This window comes from Furipterus horrens, unplaced genomic scaffold, assembly GCF_987537825.1.
Source record: "Furipterus horrens unplaced genomic scaffold, mFurHor1.1.pri manual_scaffold_20, whole genome shotgun sequence".
NCBI classification, from domain to species: Eukaryota; Metazoa; Chordata; class Mammalia; order Chiroptera; family Furipteridae; genus Furipterus; species Furipterus horrens.
In genome coordinates, this window is record NW_028327190.1 from 2,740,206 (window position 1) to 2,759,432 (window position 19,227).

Consider the following 19,227-nt stretch of genomic DNA (forward strand, 5'->3'; position numbering starts at 1 on the left):
AATTCCTTCTGCAATGCCCCACTGTCATTTTGCAGTCTCACTGAATCCAAAGTTAACCTGCCTGGAGCTGAGCTCCTGCGGCACTTGGTACAGTCAGCAGGACTTGCCACAAACGAAAGCTATGGAGCAGGGGTCAGCCACGGGGCACGGCCACTCAGGGTGGGCTATCGGGTTGGCCTGCATGGATATGTGGTTCATGGTGGTGACCGTGTTGGAGGCTTCGGTGCCCCTGCAAGATTGGGAGAGGGTAGAAGTGACTCCTGAGGTGAGAGAAGAGGCTCTGCTGAAGATAGGGGGCTCTCTAGGGAAGAAAAGTGCCTGGGTAGGGGCTGGTGCTGTAGGCTGGCTATTTCTCTGTTCTGCATAAAGCATTCAGGGAGTTGCTTGAATTGGAAGCCCAGGTCCGAGAGTTGAAAGAGGACCTGTCTCAGGAGCAGGAATTGAGGGCTGCCTGGGAGAAAACATGGGAGCTATTAGAGGTGGAAGTGGCCACCCTGAGGGCCTGGATCAGGACTGGTTTTGTGACAGGATCAGAGGTACAGGTCATAGACTCCTCGGAGGATGAGGATGAGGAGGAGGATGTTGGGGAGGGCTAGACCTCACCCATTTCAGCCATGCCTGGGGTGGCGGTGGTGGTAATGCAGAAGATTAAGACTAAATGTCCTTGAATGACTGAGGGTCAAGCCAGCCCCCTCTGCCAGTCACAGAGCACTCCACAGTGCATCCGTACTTGCAAGCAGAGCTGGTGGATTTGGGGAGCTGCTTCTGGCAAAAGGCGTCAGAATCTTTGGCGGCTTGGTTGCTAAGATTATGGGATGTAGGGGCGGGTGGCATTTTACTTCCTGGCCAGGGAATGGGTAAGCTTGTATCCAACCCCACGCACCCAGTGCTGAGGCAGCAGCTGCAGAATGCACACGAGACTCCAGGCAATCATTCCCTGTTAGATTGGATCAAGGCAGCTGATCGCATTACGTGGCCGAACCCAGGAGATCTTCCATCTACGTCCAGCAGGTGGCAGTTGTATACTGGGTTACAGCAGCTATTAGGAGAACTGGGACTGAAGGATGCTATTTATACTGTAATTTGAAAACTCATGGCCTGGATGAAGAAGGGTTCACAGCGAGAATAAGGGATTTGGTCCTACAAACTGCACTGTAGTAGTTATTCAGACCCAACAGAAACTACCCTGGGGAGGGGAGTAAAGGTGTGGTATACAAAACCAGGGAGGGACCTGATACCTGCTATTGTGTTATCTCAAGATATCTCTTTAGCATGCAGCCTACCGGACGAGCAAGACCTACCCTTGTTAGTACCACTAAAACCTATTTTTAAAATCACCCTTAGGGTCAGTCTGTAGCAATGTGTACATGGACTGGGCATACACCCTTTGCTGAGGTGGCAAATGCCTTGGCATGCAGTGTCAGCACAGAGACGCCAAGCAGAATTGCCACCGGCTTACCATGGAGAGCGTGGATCCTTTGTTCCTGTCTCACCTGCTGCCACAAGAATAAACTTGGGACTTCTGGCCAAAATGGAGACATAGGTAGACACGCTGCATCTCCTTCCACAACTGAAAAGGAATACAACTACCTCAAAACTGGAGACACCCAGAAGTTCCAGAAAGTCGAGCTGCATGGAAGTTCAACAAACACAGATTTAAAGAAGAAAAACTCATCCAGAGAGGCAGGAGGGATGGAGCCGGGGCAGAGAGGAAGCAGTGAGGTGGCAGTGGCAGCTGTGGCATCGGCAGTGGCAGACCAGTGGAAAACGCAGTCACACCTTTAAAAAAAGTAGGGAGGAACACCTGGGGAGAGCTCTCAGCACCAGACCAGACAGTGCAGCTCACAGTTCCAGCACCAGGGAAAATAAAACCCATTGCTCGTGACTGAAAGCCAGTGGGGGTTGGGGCATGGGTAGAAGCTGCTGGTCTCTCAGCAGAGTTCCTTTGTTTAGAGGCCCTCATAGTCCTAGAATGCCACAAACCCACCCATTCTGGGAACCACAGCCAGAGAAATAGCTAGAGACAGCCAGTTCCACACAGGAAGTGGGAGAAGTGCCTGGAAAAGGGGCGAGGGTTGAGCAAGCAGCTTTGTTCCCTCTCAGACTCCTCTCCCTCATATGGCACCACAACGTGGCAAAATGGGTCGCCCCATACTAACGAAGACCTAAGGCTCTGCCCCTCACAATGTAGCAGTTGTGACAGCTCTACTAACACAGAGGCAAACACAGAAGCCTCTCAAGTTAATGAGACAGAGAAGTATGGCCCAAAAGAGAGAACGGATCAAGGTTCCAGTGGAAGAACTAAGCGATGAGGAGATAGGCAACCTAACAGACTGAGAGTTCAAACCACTGGTGATAAAGATGCTCACAGATGTGACAGATATGCTGGAGTGTGGCAAATGCAGAAGGGAACAAGTGAAGGCTAAGTTAAGTGAAACCAAGGACAATCCACACAAAACCAATAGTAAAGGGAAGGAAGTCTGGGTTCAAATCAATGACTTGGGACATAAGGAAGAAATAAACAGTCAACCATTGTAGAAGGAGGAAACAAGAATTGAAAAAAAAGAATGAGGACAGGCTTAGGAACCTCTGGGACAACTTGAAACGTGCCGTCATCTGAATCATAGGAGTGCCAGAAAGAGAAGAGGAAGAGCAAGAAATTGAACCTTATGTAAAAATAAATAAATAAATAAATAAATAAATAATGCCAACTTTGGCAAAGGGAAGAGACATACACGTCCAGGAAGCACAGAGTCCCAAACAAACTAGACCCAAAGAGGACCACACCAAGACACATCACAATTAAAATGCCCAAGGTCAAAGATAGAGAATCTTCAAAGCAGCAAGAGAAAAGCAGAGTTACCTACAAAGGGGTGCCTGTAAGACTATCAGCTGATTTCTCAAAAGAAACTTTGCAGGCAAGAAGGGACTGGTAAGAAGTATTCAAAGTGATGAAAAACAAGGATTTACAACCAAGATTACTCTATCCAGGAAAGCTATCATTTAGAATGGAAGGGCAGATAAAGTGCTCCCCAGACAATGTGAAGTTAAAGGAGTTCATCATCACCAAGCCCTTATTATATGAAACGTTAAAGGCACTTATTTAAGAGAAAGAGGGTCAAAACTATGAACATTAAAATGACAACAAAGTCACAACTATCAACAACAGAACCTAAAAAATAAAAACAAACCAATAAAAGTAAACAGGCAACCAGAATAGGAACAGAATCATAGGCATAGGGATCATTTGGAGGGTTATCGGCTGGGAAGGGGAAGGAGGAGAAGTAGTGCAGGGATTAAGGAGCATAATTAGTAGGTACAAAATAGGCAGGGGGACATTAAGAATAATATAGGAAAGGGTGAAGCTGAAGAACTGGTATGCACAACCAATGGACATGAACTAAGGGGGGTGGGACTGCTGGAAGGAAGAAGGATACTGGGTGGAGGGGAGCAAAGAGAAAAGAAATTGGGACAACTGTAACAGCATAATCAATAAAATATACTTAATTAAAAAAATCAACTTGGCACCTTCCTCCAAAGAAACCCTTTTGTTCCTCTAATGTGGGACATTGAAAAATTAATACCTGCCTTTTGTCATCTAGTGGTTATGGATTGAATGATGTCTTTTAACCCTGTTGCCAAAACTGTTGTCCCGAGAATACAACAAGGATGCCAGCCCGTTAAACCAAGCACGCCATTGTCCGGGGACAACCAACGGACCTGGAGTCTGCAAGACCCTTCCCCATGTGAAAAGACCACCCTCCCCTCCACACCCCCATTCTTATTAGCGATGTCTGGACCCAAGGGTAGGTAGGCCGACGGCCATGTCCAGAAGCAGCTAGAGGAGCTCCAGACCGTCACCCATTGTCCTTTATAAGATTATAAAGGGTCTTAAGTCTGAGAGGGGGGATTGTTATTTTTTATTGTTAGAATAATTAATTAATTGATTAATTAATTAATTTTAAAAAAGAACAATATAGGAAAGGATGAAGCCAGAACTTGTATGTACGACCCATTGGCATGGACTGGGTTGGGGGGGTTGCTGGGGGAGGGGTGCTGCTGGGTAGAGGGGAGCAAAGGGGGAAAATTGGAGCTATTGTAACAATATAATTAATAAAATATACTTAAAAATAAATAAATAAACTTGGAATGAATTCCCTCTCAAACACTCCACTGTCACTTTTTGGTCTCACTTAATCCAAAGTTAACCTGCCTGGAGCTGAGCTCCTGCAGCACAGTAGTCCATCTGCAAATTCCTGACAAAGACCGAGAAAACCGTACCCTCGGGATTAGAGGGGAGATTATCAAGTTATATGTGTAATGTGGCAGAAACAGGGGGTCCACAGGTGGCAAACCTCTGGATCATAATGGACAAACCATATTACTTAGAGATTTGGACATGAGTTATATCTTTATGTCTTGGGTGCTCAGAAAATTACCTAAGGTCAGATATAGACCCAAGCCCAACACTGTATCACTAATCCTTGGATTTAGACCCACTCCCCTCTTTTGCCTCAGATATATCTGATTAAGAAACACGACTTTTTTTTTCTAGCCCTGGCTGCTGTGGCTCAGTGGATTGAGCATCGGCCTGCGAGCCATGTGTCGCTGGTTCAATTCCCAGTCAGGGCACATGCCTGGGTTGCAGGTCAAGGTCCCAGTTGGGAGCTCGTGAGAGGCAACCACACATTGATGTTTCCCTCTCTTTCTCCCTCCGCTCCCCTCACTCTGGAAATAAATAAATAAATAAAATCTAAATAATAATAAAAAAGTTAACAATAGAACGTATATTTTAAAAAAAGAACACAACGACTTTTTTTTTTAAATTTTTTAATTCATGTTGTTGCCTAGCTTATTTAACACCTTGTACTTGCATAGTCCAACTGCTCAGACGTATTGGGAAAGACAGTCGTGTAGTGTGTTGTTCAACTTGCCTAATGAAGGGGCGCCCAGATGGCATGGAATGCTGCTGTGGGGATGGGGTGACTAGCTACAGAGTTGTTGAAGGGACTGTTAGTTTACAAGTTAGTGAGCAGCCAGTCCAGAAGTTGTTTTCTAGCCATGTTGTCCATGGCTTCATCCAGTTGTCGTTCCTTGGCAAACCTCATTACTTCTCGAAGGAGATCTCCAACACTGTACCCCTTCTCTGCTGCCTTAGCTGAAACTTCTGGAAGCTGTGGAGGGAGCAGAGATAGCTTGAGTCATGTGATACTTTTGAAGAAAGGTCTCAGGTGGATAAAGTGAACTACCCCCCTCACCCACCTTTCCGCCCATGACTAAGATTAGAGTAAAAGCTTTCGCTGATCCAGGACTGCCTTCCCTCTCCTTTTTCCTTGACCCTCCTCTAATGTCATAGATCAAAATGAAAAACATAACTTCATTTTGAGCATCAAAAAACAAAACCTGGAATCAGTTGTCTTTACTAAATACTTCTCTCCAAGGCCTGGGTCTTTTGGTTAGTCTGTGCTGATTGCTAGGTCAAGGTTAGGGGTGGCCATCTCCCCCACCTTCCTAAAACATATTTTACCAAGTAGTTTGTTTAAAGGGTCACTGAATTTAAAAAAAAAAAAAAAAAGCTAATCTTTCTCGCCTCCTCTTGGCTGAAATGTGCAGACCCCAAGGTGCTACAGCCTCAATTAATGGTTCATTGCTTTTGTGTCTTTTTATGAGGATAAAGTAATTCATAAAGCACATAGTAAAGAGCATACTTGAGAAAAATTTGGACTGCTCGTGAGCCCTAAGTACAGTTTTGCCTCCCTTCCCCTGCCCAGTCTAACCATCTTTCTTCTTGTGCTTTGCCATTGCTTACCTTCTCCAGTTGTCCATCATCATCTCTCACGAAACAGAGCACAGGCACCTTAAATTGGGAGGCTGCAATCCACTGCAGGACAGCCTGGAGCTGTTTCTGCAAGCTACTTGTTGAGCACCAATTATTGATGATGACTTCCGGCCCAGAAAACTCTCGATAGTTCTGTGACATTGCACTACTGTGACTGCATCTGGGGCCACCAACTTGGAAACTTGGGTTGTGTACCAAGGCTGCTTGTTCTTCCAATTCGGCCAGGGCTTCCCTGTTGTTGTGATACCTAGCCATGATAAGGCACAGCTTCCTCACAGGTTCTACCAGTTGATTGATGAATTGCCAGTTCATTTGCATCATCCCGCTGGCAAAATCAAGGTCTAAATTCTCCTGGAATTGTTTTTCCCCTCTCTTGGACATTGAAGTTGCTTTGTTTGGCCTGGGCTCAGAAGGCTTGCTCTCCCCTTCAGATTGCTCTTCACTGTTGAAGGAGGTCTCACTGAGCAGTTTCTGAATCAGTGATAGAATGATGTTTGACATATCGGACTTTTGGCACTCCGCCTGTTGTTGAGTCTCCTTTACAGAGGTAGATGGCCCAGGAGCTCCACAAGATTCTAGATGTTTCACTGAAAGTGCCTTGGCACTTTGGTCACTTGCGTTCTTTTCAAATTGGGCACTCTGAGTCCTATGGCCTATGGTGGAACCAGGATAGTCATCTTCAAGTGCATCTTTGGCCTCGGCCTGCTGGGTCAGGTGGTACTGAATCAGCATAGGGGCAGAGACAGTCAAGTCCTTCGCCAGTGACTCTGTGGAAGGGCTGATCTTCTCTCTTTTTTCTTCCTTACTCACGCATGCTTTGCCAGCCATCTCGCCTTGGTTTCGTTGTTTTTGGTTCCACATGGACAGGCTCTCCTTGAGGATGTGTTCACCAACTTTTTCAGCGCTAATCAATGACTTGCACTCCTCTGGTTTTATTTTGCATTTGTCCTTCCCCTTCAATTCAGTTTTCATGGTGGAGAATTCAAGATTTTGGTTTTGACTTTGGTTATCGTATTTGGGACTGTGGGAGCCGGCCTTCAAGGATGCGTACAACAGAGGCTGTGATTTAGACTCCTTCTCTCCAAGCAGAACAGTAGCCAGGCGCTTCAGCATGGCCTCCATTATATGTGTAGCATTTTGTTTTCCGTGGTTGAACAGACTCTTCTTGACAGCTGAGATAAAGTCGCAGTCAGTCATCAGGGCCGCAGTGATATTATGCAGGTTCTTCAAGCAGGAATCAATCAAATCAGAGACAACTTCCTGGGTGTGTTTTAACAACACCCTCTTCAGGACCACACAAGCGGGAATTGGCTTCCCAGGAGCATGCACTTTCAAGGTCTTCAAAATGGAGACCATCAGGTCAGATGCCACCTGATTTGCATAAACCGTGAGTCCTTTACTGATAGAGTGTGAAAAATCTTTGCTCTCTTGTTGGCACATCTCTTTGTCTACCCCCTTGTTCTTGTTGGATAATTCACTATACATAAACTTTTTCCTGCCACCTTCCCTGCCCTCTTCTCCAGTGCCCCGCCTTTCCACATAGGATATTTCCTCAGCATCATGGGCCATGTCAGAAACGATCTTGCTCACAGCGCTGCGGGGAGTGTTTTTCCCTTTGTTCCCAGAGGGTGGATAGATTGAATGACGAAAGCATTTGCTTCCATTTTCCAACTTCTTGATTTCATTACAAGGCATCTCCATTACCAGATTAGATAGCCGGATGATGGTGAAGGAAAGGTCATCCATGGGACATTCTCCCTCAGGAGAGATTACTGCCCTGTTAGTGCTAGAAGATTTTGCTGGAGAGGTGGAAGGACTCTGATTTTTGTTGGTATTCTTGGCTGCAGTCATGTCTACATGTGGGCTTTGAGGTCTATTGGCCATGTAATCAATATTCAGTTTATCATCATAGATGCTGTAGCAGTTTGCAGAGGGTAATTTGTGATGTTCATCTTCATCTCCTATTTTATGTTTGCAGCTAGAGGCTGAGGGACTTAGTGCATGTTCGAAACCCAAGGCATACTTCTGGATATCATTTAGAAGCCAATTTACAACAGTTATAGGATCAGAGGGAGCTTGTGTGAAAAGGCATATAGATCCGTCCATCTAAAAAAAAAAAAAAAAAAAAGAACACCTAAGAGTTTGGGGAGGCTACTTTCCCCCCTTATTTTATTTAGAAGACATATCTTTCTAAACTGCATACATTAGGGGTTTACCCTTTAGGATTTGCATGGAAACATAATACATAATTATATCCCTTTGAGCACAAGTGGTAGCGTGTCAATTTCACATGAGCACGTGTGCTTATCTCAACATGTGTCAAAAATGTATCAATGTGTCTGTCATGTGTGTGTGTGTGTGAATAACAGTATAGCAATTCATAAGTGGGGACATCTCAGTAGATGTGAGAATGTTCAGTCTGTGTTGTTAGCGTGTGTGTCCGTGTGCACATGTCAGTGCACATGTATGCCTGCCTGTGTGTAAGCCTGTGTAACAATGTGTTGACATCAATACCGATTTTATATGTTTCCTGTACGGGCCAACGTGTGCATGATAGCGTGTACATTTTGTACACTGTGTGAATGTAAAAATGAATGTGTATGTCAGTGTGTCTGAATATGTAAATGACAAGTGTCTATTTGAGTGATCTGCATGTTTGTTTATAATACAAATCTAATAGAATGTATCATGGAGCTATACCTATATGTGTATTAATCCTGTCTGCAGCGCGGCCTCCTGAGACTCAACGGTTTGGCTGAACTAAGTGGCTGGGTTGGTGAAGAATGGGGTGGTTTGTAGGCTTCACTTTAAAACTGGTTTCTCTGTTCTATCCTAATGGCTTGGACCGAAAGGGCCCAGAGGTCTAAGAATGGGGAAAGCTAAACTATTTCCCTCAGCCCAAACTAAGTAGAATGGGCAAAAGGGTTTTGGACAGGTGAGATGCGCCTGGCACACCTTCCTCCAAAGAAGCCCGTTTCTTTTCCCTAATGTGGAACATTGAAAAATTAATCCCTGCCTTTTGTCATCTAGTGGTTATGGATTGAAGATGTCTTTAAACCCTTTTGCCAAATCTGTTGCCCCCAGAATACAACAAGGATGCCAGCCTGTTAAACCAAGCACGCCGTTGTCTGGGGACAGCCAACTGACCTGGAGTCTGCACGATCCTTCCCCATGTGGGAAGGCAACCCTCCCCTCCACACCCCCACTCTTATTAGGGATGTCTGGACCAAGGGTAGGTAGGACGAACGACAACCATGTCCAGCTTGAAGCAGCTAGAGGAGCTTGAGACCTTCGCCCATTGTCCTTTATAAGATTATAAAGGGTCTTAATGTCTGAGATGGAGGGATTGTTATTTCCTATTGTTAAAATAACTAATTAATCTTTTATTTATTTAAAAAAAAAGAATAAAAAAAGAATAAATTCACATGTTAACATATATAGTAATTAATAGATAATAGATAATACATCAATAAATGTTTATGTTCAATGTGGATCGGTGCTAATATAATGACTGTGTATGTCAATAAATTGGGTATCAGTTTATGTTATATTTATATGCTACGTGAATGATTGAGAATGTGTGTCAGTGTTGCACACACCCTGGGTATTTGAGTACTTGTGTGAATACGTGAGTGGGGATGTCATTGTATTTGTGTCAAGGTATGTATCAGTGCATTCAAATGTTGTTAGTGTCACTTTGCTTAAGTTTGTATGTGTGCGTATCAACATGAGGTATATTTACAGAGTGGGGCGAAAAGTAGGTTTGCAGTTGTATGTATGGAAAATAATAAGTAATAATTCAAGAATAAACCGTTTCACATACTCATAACTGTAAACCTACTTTTGCCCCACCCTGTGTAAGAGTGCATGCCTGTCACCTGAATTTGTACAGTCACTGTGTTTTGATCGAGGCTCATGTGTGTATGTTTATGTGTAGTGTGCATGTTTATGCATAGTGTGCATGGATGCATATATAGATGTTGATGTGTCACATGTGGGTATGTCAATGCAGCTGACTCTATACCTTTGTGTAGGTGAGTCATTGTTTATGAATATACACACACATGTGTTGTTTCAATGCTTGTGTGTGTTCACCAGTGTCATATGTAGACACGTAGCCAGGGATGTGTGTGTCACTGCTCGTATAAATTATTTTGTATATATTGCTGTGTGTCAGTGTAAATTATGTGCATATACTCATGTCTAGATATGTGTATATGTATTATACATGTCTTCCACTCCTTGCTAAGTACCATCGTCCTCTTTACCCCTTCCATTGCTTCATCTCCTTACTTTCTACTGAATCCCTAGAAGTTTGAGGTCATGATAAGTTCAACATTTTGAAAATGGGTTTAGGTTACAATCAAGGACACCTGCATTATGTGTAGGAAATATGTGCTGCACTTTTAAGAATAAACATTAGGTATAATTTATCCCTTTCTTAAGACTTCAAAATGGAGTCCTCCTTCCAACTAAACCCAAAACTCTTTGAAGAATATTTTTAAACTTTTTTTCTTCCTTAGGAGCCACTCTCATCACTCCAAATGTGTCTGAGGCCAGAAATGTTGTTCCTGGTTATAAGAAAGGCATAGAGATGCAGAACAAAAAAAAAAAAATTGACTCCTTTGAGATAAAACCAAATATCCTATTTCAATATCAACTACTCCAGGTTTGTAGGACTGTGAAGGTGACTTGTCATGGGCCAGGAGCCCAACAGATATAATTTAGGTAGTTACAGAAAAACAAAAGGACTTGCATGTGACAGTGGTATCCAAATCGAATTGCTTCTAACTTTACGCTACCTAACAGTCTGTAATCTCTTAGGCAACAGGTTTGGGGAACAAGCCACTACAGTTCTTGGTCATTGTGGATTCTCTCTGTTCCATATATGTTTGTTCTTTTTTTATTTTTATTATTTTTTTTTTTTGGACACTGGGCAATGTGGAGCACACAAGCCCATTAGAAGACAACAGAAAGCACTGAAAAAGATCATGCTTTCATTCCACATCTTTGTTAGGATAAGGGTAGCAAGATTCTGTTTGGAGTAGGGACCTGCAATCAGGGAAGGGCATTCTGAACCTCTGTGATTAGTGCCATTGTTAGATACCTGGACATTAAACTTACCTGACTTTGAACTTAGGCCTGTGAACTCTGGAATATCATAGTAGCCAAATGTAGGGCCTTGTTTGGAAATATTTCTCTTACCTTTTGTGAACCAGAGTCTTCGGTGTCAGCACTGGACTCTGGGAATTAGAAAGGGTGGACTCGGAAGCTAAGCATACCTTAGACTGGTTTTGCCTCTCAGTAGCCTTGATTATAATAATTTCTTTCTCTTTCAGATGGTGTTGCGTTAGGTCACCTCCGGAACAGGAACCACCAGCATCCTATGGGATGAAGTGGTGAGATTCTTATGAATAACTGCTTTTTGAGACTTCTCCAAGCTGCCCTCTCCAAAACCTGAATGTCATATCTCTTATCTTTTCCTTTCAATGGAGAAGGATAAGTAGGCTTGTGATGCTAGCTAATGTTTGAAGAATGAGATATTGTTCTCCTCACAAATTACTACCCCTCCAGAGGCATTCACAAATCCATAAATCTTAGGAATCATATTTCATGAATCGTCAAACTTTTGGACAGTTTTCTCACTGCTCTGACATGCTACCTTCCATGCTGTAATTCTTTCAGGCCTACCAGCAAATTAAGTTCCTTCTAGAATGAGATTTGGCATCAAGAGTGACAGTATATTCTCAACCGGGGGTTTGGGGTTTTCAAAAATGATGGCTGCCCACCTGAATCTCCTCCATCCTTCCACCCTCTGGCACAGACTTTCCCTTTTATTATGCTGCCACTGATAACTCTTTCAGCAGTTTCTCACTCATTCCAACTCTGAGGGGAGCAGAGAATACTCACCTTGGAACCTTTATCTTCCACTTTCAGGGTGGACACATCGACAAAGCATATCTGCACCAAATTAGGACAGCGTATTGAGGAAAATTCTAGAGAAAAGACTGCGGTTTCTCTTTGAGACGATAAAGCACCTACCGCATAGGGGTTCTTGTGAGGATTGATTGAGAGTGAATACAAAGCTTTCAGCAGAGTACCTGTACATAGTAAGTACTCAATAAATGCTATTAGGCAGAGAGAATCTTATCATTATTGTATTTCCTAGATAAGAATACCTACCTGTCAGAGATGCCCAAATTACAATACCTACATTTACTGAAAAAAGTAAGAAGAAAGGTGCCTTGCCCAACTGACGCAAACTCAAAGCTGAAACTTACATTAGAACTCAATTCAGGAAACTAAAGAGCAACACAAACAAACGAACTAAATAGGCAAAGACTAGAATAGTAGTCAGTAGGGGGGAGGGGGGAGCGGGAGAAGGGGGATAAGTAAGGGAAGGGTCTAGTCAAGGAATGTATATGAATGACTCATGGACATTGACAACGAGGAGGGATATAACTGTGGGAGAAGGGATGGGCTGGGAGGGAGGAGCAATGGGGGGAAATGGGACAACTGTAATTGAATAACCAAAAAATAAAATTATAAATAAATAAATAAATAAACATTAAAAAAAAAAAAAAGAAACCAATTCCCTGGCTTTCAGTTAGAGCACTTTCAACTACCGTAGCGTTCCCCAAAAGTGGTGTTTTTGCTACTGATGTTATAGAAAACTTTAAGTGATACATGGATAAACATTTCTGTGTTTAATATATGTACTTTTTTGTTGTTTAGTAGGAAAAATACATACTAAAACATAAAACCTGTGACATTATGGATAATATTGCTTAGGTTGATGGTAATTTTTAAATGTCAGTCAATTAAAAAAGCATTAAATACATAACAGTATGAATGGCATTTGAACGTGATAAAAAATGTGAAGTATTACACATTTTGCCCTCCTGTGGGAGTCCCACTTGAGTGCAACTTACTTGTAGCTAGCTGATATTATGATTCCATTAGGCTGGTAAAACTAGGCAACCACCACTCCTCCCTCCCCTGAGGCTCCCCCCACCCCCCTCCCCAGCTACTCTTCATTCTCCCCCTCCCTTCACGTGTCCCTCTGTGATGTATAAGCATACTGCGCCCCGCCCCCGCCCCCACCCCCACCCCCCAGCCCACAAACTTTACTGAACTTGATATCTTAGAGAAACGACACTATCACCCTCCATTAGTCTATTCTGGGTTCCAGGATATCTGTATCCATAAAGCAATCCTTTCCACCCCTTAGTAGGAGTAATTTAGTATCTTACCACTTTCCGTTCCTGTTCTTGCTGTCCTTTTGGGCTATGGAGCTTGACCTTGCACACACCCCTGGCGCTGTGTAACCACTCAATATTATCAGGCCTCTGGAAAGACAAAAGAAAAGGAATCCGAAAGGCTTATATATGGTTTTTAGAAACTGGCTCAGTTTGGATAAGAAGCCCTGGAACTCAGCTATGTAGTTCATATTGGGTTAGGCTAGAAACTGGTGGGGTGAGTAGTGGGAAAGGGATTCTCTGAAATTATCAGGATCATTTTAGCATACTTCGTTGGGAAGCAAATTTAAAAGGAAGTATAGAGAACGTGGAGATTAACTTTAGAGACTTATTTCTACTAAACTCCACTAAATCTCACCTGCCTCTACTTCCTTTGCCATTCTTAAGCACCTTCAAGGAATCAAGCATACCTCATCCCCCTTAATTGAATTTTAGTTAACCCCAGTTCAACCAGAGCCTTTCTCATGATATAAGGAGTGAAATGGGATAAACAGCTGTAACACTTACCACATAGAGCCATTGGAGAAGACTAAGGCCAACACTAGTAGAGTGAAAAAATAACCTTTTTAATTAAAACAACATATGAGATCCCACAATAGAACAAGATTCTGAACACTGAGAAAACTCGGTCTAATAGCTATAAAAACCAGGCCCCGATCCCATAGAACCATATTTAATTTTATTTTTGAAAGAATAATCATCTCTGCCAACTTCTCTTACCACTCCCCACCACCTCCCACCCCAGCCTGGAATTAAAAGTAAAAAGAAAGTGGAAAAAGCCCTAAATAATGTTTGTTATGTAAGACCTTAGACCCATGTACAGGAAGACACAGTTATGGGTTCAGTAGAATTGTTTTGGTACCTCGTACTTGGATTTGACTTTGTTTTTTAACTAACAAGAGAAACTTTTTGCCAAATGGTAGAGGGCTATTGAATTCCTCTCCTCCAACTTCCTTCAAAATTTAGACCCCTTTAACCTCTAGCTCCCTTCTCCTCTTCCCCTCTTTTTCCCCCTCCCTTCCTCCCTTTACCTTCTTCCATTTTTCTCTCCCTCTCTCCCTCCTATACTCAGCTATCCTTTCACCGGATAGTATTACATGCCTACCCTTTATGACCCCCCCAACCCTCCAAGATCTTTGAGGGTCTCCCAAACATTTAGGAAAAGGCTTCCCATACCCTCAAAAGAGGGGGTTTCTTTTTTCCCAGAACTAGAGATCACTAGCCTAGAAACAAAGAGAGGGAGGCAAAGAGGTCTCTCGTGTCCAGATTCTAAAGAACTGTAAAAAACAACAACAACAACAACAACAACAACAACAAAATATATAAACTCATTACCTTGATAATGAAGTTCTTTTGGCTGAAAATGTGCCACCAAGAAAGGAGATGTGTCCCTTTAGATGGATCTGGGCAGTGTCAAGTTCTCGGGTACCCGCAGCTGGCTGCTGCCCTTGTCAGCAGTTGGACAAGACTGAAGGGCCAAAGCCTTTCCTGCTGCTTATGACCCTGGGACATGACACCAGAGTTTGTTGGGTCACAATGCCTGAAACCATAGCAACTGCAGCAAAAGTGTAGCAGGCTGGCAAACTCAACATCTCTTCATATGAAAACCACCTCAAGCTGCCTTCTGTATGACAACCTTCTGTTCTCTCTAGAAGGGTACACATAATCCTTTCATGTTTTGTCCAGTTCACAACACCTTGAAACCTCCTTTCTCTTTCTTCTTCTTGCTGGACTTCCAGAACAATCTAATCATACTCGTTACCAGTAGAGTCTATTTTTCACAGAGCAGTGTTGATTTTCACATCTTAGCTTAATTTTCTTTGGTTTCCCCCCTGAAGGTTCAGAGTTAGAGACAGAGTTAATCAAAGTCCTTTCTGGGTATCCTGAATGAAGGTATGAAAATAGAAAGTTGGAGACTTCCTTAGCAGCTTCTGTGGTTTTATCTCGCCATTAAGACACTTTTAGTCAAAAAGAAGTTCAGAAGACTTGTGCAATATTGGAGTAGGTTATTTCATAAGAACTTGAAATAATTCTTTTCTCGTGCATTTGGATGCTATGATAATCCTTCCAGTCTGACATAAGATGTTCGTTCTTTCCTCAACTCCCCATACTCTCCTAAAGCCTTGACCACCAGCTAGTACTAGGACTTCTACTTCATGACATTGCTGTTTCTTTCTATAGCTGACAATAACAGCACAAAGTTGAGTGTCCTTAGGATCCTGGGTGCCTAACTGGTCCAACAAGCTCTAACATTCATCATGAAACATTATTAGCCCAGAATAAAAGCCAATAGTCTTGGGACAGGGTCAGCCTTTCAGAGGCTCCTCAAGCCCCTCTTTATTATTCTCCACTATCGCCAGTGCTGGGTTTCTTGGTACGGTATTCTTTAGAAGGTCATCCATTACACTTTGGGGTGCCTTTAGCTTATCCCCAGTGTGGAACCACTCGCCCACAACCAAATGACTTGCAGGGCGCTCAAGTATTATTTTGTTCTCTCCTTTTATTTTTTCCACATGTCTCCACTTTAACCTCCTACATGAGAAGAACTGCATCTGAAGTTTTAAAAGATCGGTTGAGATGACTCTCCTAAACGCTAGGGTTTCATAGTCTTGGTCTGACTTCATTTGTTACTTTCCCTGTTACCTCTAGGATTTCATGTCTTAAACTTGTTGTCCAGTTCTGATCTTTTTAGTTCATGGCATCGAAGAGAAACAGAGCTGGACATCTGTTAAAGGTGGCAAGGTAGATTTTATTCAGGCTACTGCAGTAGAGGAGAGACTTTAGATAACTAGAGCTCAACTCCAGTGCAACAAAAGGCAGGAGCCCTTTAAATGCTGGGGTGTGCTAAAGGAAAAGTATTGAGGGACATTTTGGGGGCCAACGGAGTTTGATCACCATGATCAGGGCCTCTGCGTTTGCTAACTGGCACTTATCAAAGTTGAACTCCTATCCTTCCATAGAGATTGGGAAACAGAGGCTCTGTCTTTCTTGATGATTACATTTCGAAGGGATGGCTCCCAGGTCCTGGAAACAGATATTTCTGGGTTGTAGAAGATATGTCTCAAAGGGACAGAGAAAGGATCTACAATTACAAGTTCTGTAAATGCTCTATGAAAAGGGAGGGGAGGCAGGGGCCCATGGTCAGGTTTTGGCTGAAACAGACAGGGAATTCTTTTGGCAATGTTGAGCTTTCTCAGGCCGGTATATTAAGGAGGCTGGGATCATCATTCTAAGGACATGCCTTGAGCTCATAAAAACCGAAAGTTGGAGTTTTTATAAGCCAAAGGTGAGGCCTAATTGAGAAGAAGGTTCAGATAAGCCTGACTATATCAAACCATTATGTTATATACCTTAAATACACACAGCTTTTATTAAAATTTAATTTTGGTCAAGAAGGGAGCTTTCGTCAATAGCGATGGGCTAAAATCCACAGTATAGAACTTGTTTTTCCTTTACCACTCTTTTGTCACGGGGAACTTCTGATATTTAAGTTGGAGCTCCTGTGTCTGGCTCATGTCTATGGAATAAGAAGCAAAGAAAGGAAATGTTTATTTATTCTCCAAGCACAAGAATGTATATCCCTAAGGTTAAAAAAACAAAACAAACAAACAAACGGACAAACAAACAAACAAAAAACCCTCTGTGTCTCCAAGCCCAGAAGGGAAAATCTGTGATCTGGGCCTGGAAAAATGTCTTATCAAATCCTCCAAACGACAAAGAGAGAACTCTTATTGATGATTAGAGCCCTGTCCCATGGTACCCCAACCTTGTCATCCTGGAGGCTAACAAGAGCAGTTTTTGGATGATAAACCAGTAATGAAAATGCAAGGAGGCTCAGTCATATGGTACTGCCTCTTCTTTCTCTTAAGCTGCTGAGGCTCTCAGAGTGTCCCGTACTGACAGATGGGGAATAAAGGATGTTCAGAGTCAAAAAAAAAAAAAAAAAAGGAACATGCTACATTAGTGTGTGGATATGTGTAAAGTAGTATGCACTTAGGTTATCCTCTAAGAGACAAACATAAATATGTTAAACCCAGAAGCTTTGGTCACCTTTTTTTCCCCCTAAGACCATCATTCATTTTCTAGCCTTGTTTATTCTATCCAAATATCTTCTCCTCCATACAAACTTGTGAATAGCCATACAAATCACACTTTAACTATGCTTTCAGTTTGTATTTGATTTGAAAGAGCTATTAATAAAAATGGAACCTGTGTTTGTAATGTAATTATTATGAATAATGGCAACATGAAGTTGAACTGAACCGAACTATCAGCCTTCATGAAACTGGTCTGCCTGTCAGTGCCACCAAGTATCTTTCAGCCTCAGATTTAGCCTCCCTAATTTAGTTTATGCAATGATACTGTGACCATTAGGTTTAATCAACTTTTCCTATTCTTGGATCACCTACACTGAAACCTTGAAGACAGGTTCTCTCTTTCTCTTCGTATCCGTGGTGATACGGGCTACAGAGTTGGGCTCAAGAAACAAATAACGGTTTTGAAAGTTCAGGCAGGAAACATAATTCAGAAAGCATGGAGTCATGGAATCTGAAATAATAACAAAGATTTTGGTTAGCTATTTGAGTGGGCAGCGTTCTTCATAAAGCAAAAACTCACACTTCAGGCATGCCTCAGAATCACCTGGAGAGCGTATTGAAACAGATAGTTGGGCCCCCTCCCAGCGTTTCTAACTCTGCAGGTCTGAACATTTGCCCGGTGCTGTGTTTTGCATGCATTTTCTCATTTATTTCTCACGCAGCTGTATGATATGGGTACTATTTTAATCCAGGTTTTATTAACGGCAAAATGGAGCCCAGAGAGGCCATTTGATTGGTGGTTCAGCCACTTCCGGTATGAGCCACTTCCAGTACGAGCCGCTTCCATTATCTTGGGGACGGGGGTTTACGTGTGTGTGCTCAGAGATTAGCACGCGTTTACTCTCTTCTAGGGTCCGAAGATGCAGAAGAGGAATCCCCATAGCAAAAAAAGCAAGGGTAAAAGGTACCTAGTCTGAATTTTTGGCCCTCTCTGGTGGTTTCAAGCCTGATTGAAAAGTGTTGATCGGTTATCTCGCCCTGCCGGTGAGCATGCTAGGGTCCGCGCACCACCTGTTGGCCGTTAGTGTGAGGCGGTTGGTCTGAAACCGTCGGTCGTGAGGCCGCTGGTCTGACGTGGTAATTCCGAGGCGGTTAGTCCCTTATCCCTCTGCCCCTCATCTGTTTGTTTTGTTATGTTCTGTTTTGTTTCGTCTTTTTTCCGTTACTGACTGGTGGGGAGCGGCTCTCCCGTGTGTAGCTTTAGCTTTCAATCCATGTATGGCTTGTTAATGGTGCTTTAAAAAATGTTTATGTCAGAGCTGGAGAAGTGGCTGAGGAAACTAGGCTGTTAGTCGGGATTCTTTTTCGTTTTTTATCAGACCAACAAACTTTTCTGACAGAAAAGTATTTAAATGTAATATTAGTTGCTGACAGTTTTTCTCCTTCCCTCCAGAGAGTGTCTTTATTTGTCAATAAATGTTTCAAACAAAGGCCTCGGAGGAAAGAAAGGGGATCTGGAAGCATAAACCTCTTCAGGTTCCCTCATAGTGCTTATAGGCATCGATCCGCCCACACACCCTTCAGGATCGCCCCTGGTTTTAGGGACATTTAAATAGGATGAAGACTGCCCTAGTCTTCAGCTTTGTCAGGTAGTTGCCCCGCAGGGATGTCAGACTTAACCTTTCTGTGCCTGTTGCTCTCAAAGCTAGATGGTAATGAGTTCGTGTGGCCACTAGGAGTTCGCAGCTGCTTGGGAAACGTGTTTCCACACGGTACAAGATCACTCCATACAAAAACCCATTTTGCCAAGGCATTCCTCAAATTAAAAGGGAACTCGGCGAATCCCCCCTCTAGAATAACTTGCATCCGAAAACCTGCCGTTTTATGTATGTTACATTTATAACCTAATATTTCATAATTATTTATAATAGAGATGACACACTTATAACATTAATGTACTATTTCCTTAGTAGTCCCATCAAAAAGATGTGTTAGGTTCAAGGAAGAACTTCGCCTAACTCTCTGTATAGACTCTTAAGAGTTGCTCATGTACTTAGACACTCAGTAATCATTCTTGGTGATGTTGAGATGA

At 42.9% G+C, this 19,227-nt stretch overlaps 1 protein-coding gene across 1 annotated transcript in view; it reads right to left on the minus strand.

The window, feature by feature from the left end:
• Window positions 1–4,902: 4,902 nt before the first annotated feature.
• The window catches only part of LOC149990256 (A-kinase anchor protein 4-like), an 86,844-nt gene continuing 72,519 nt past the window's right edge, over window positions 4,903–19,227 (minus strand). The window contains exons 2-6 of the mRNA XM_090265510.1: window positions 13,093–13,188; window positions 11,750–11,800; window positions 11,122–11,223; window positions 5,810–7,945; window positions 4,903–5,174 (exon numbers count right to left, since the gene is read on the minus strand). Coding sequence (XP_090121636.1) covers window positions 5,019–5,174; window positions 5,810–7,945; window positions 11,122–11,223; window positions 11,750–11,800; window positions 13,093–13,188 — 2,541 coding nt within the window. The 3' untranslated portion in view covers window positions 4,903–5,018. The remainder of the gene's footprint in view (window positions 5,175–5,809; window positions 7,946–11,121; window positions 11,224–11,749; window positions 11,801–13,092; window positions 13,189–19,227) is intronic.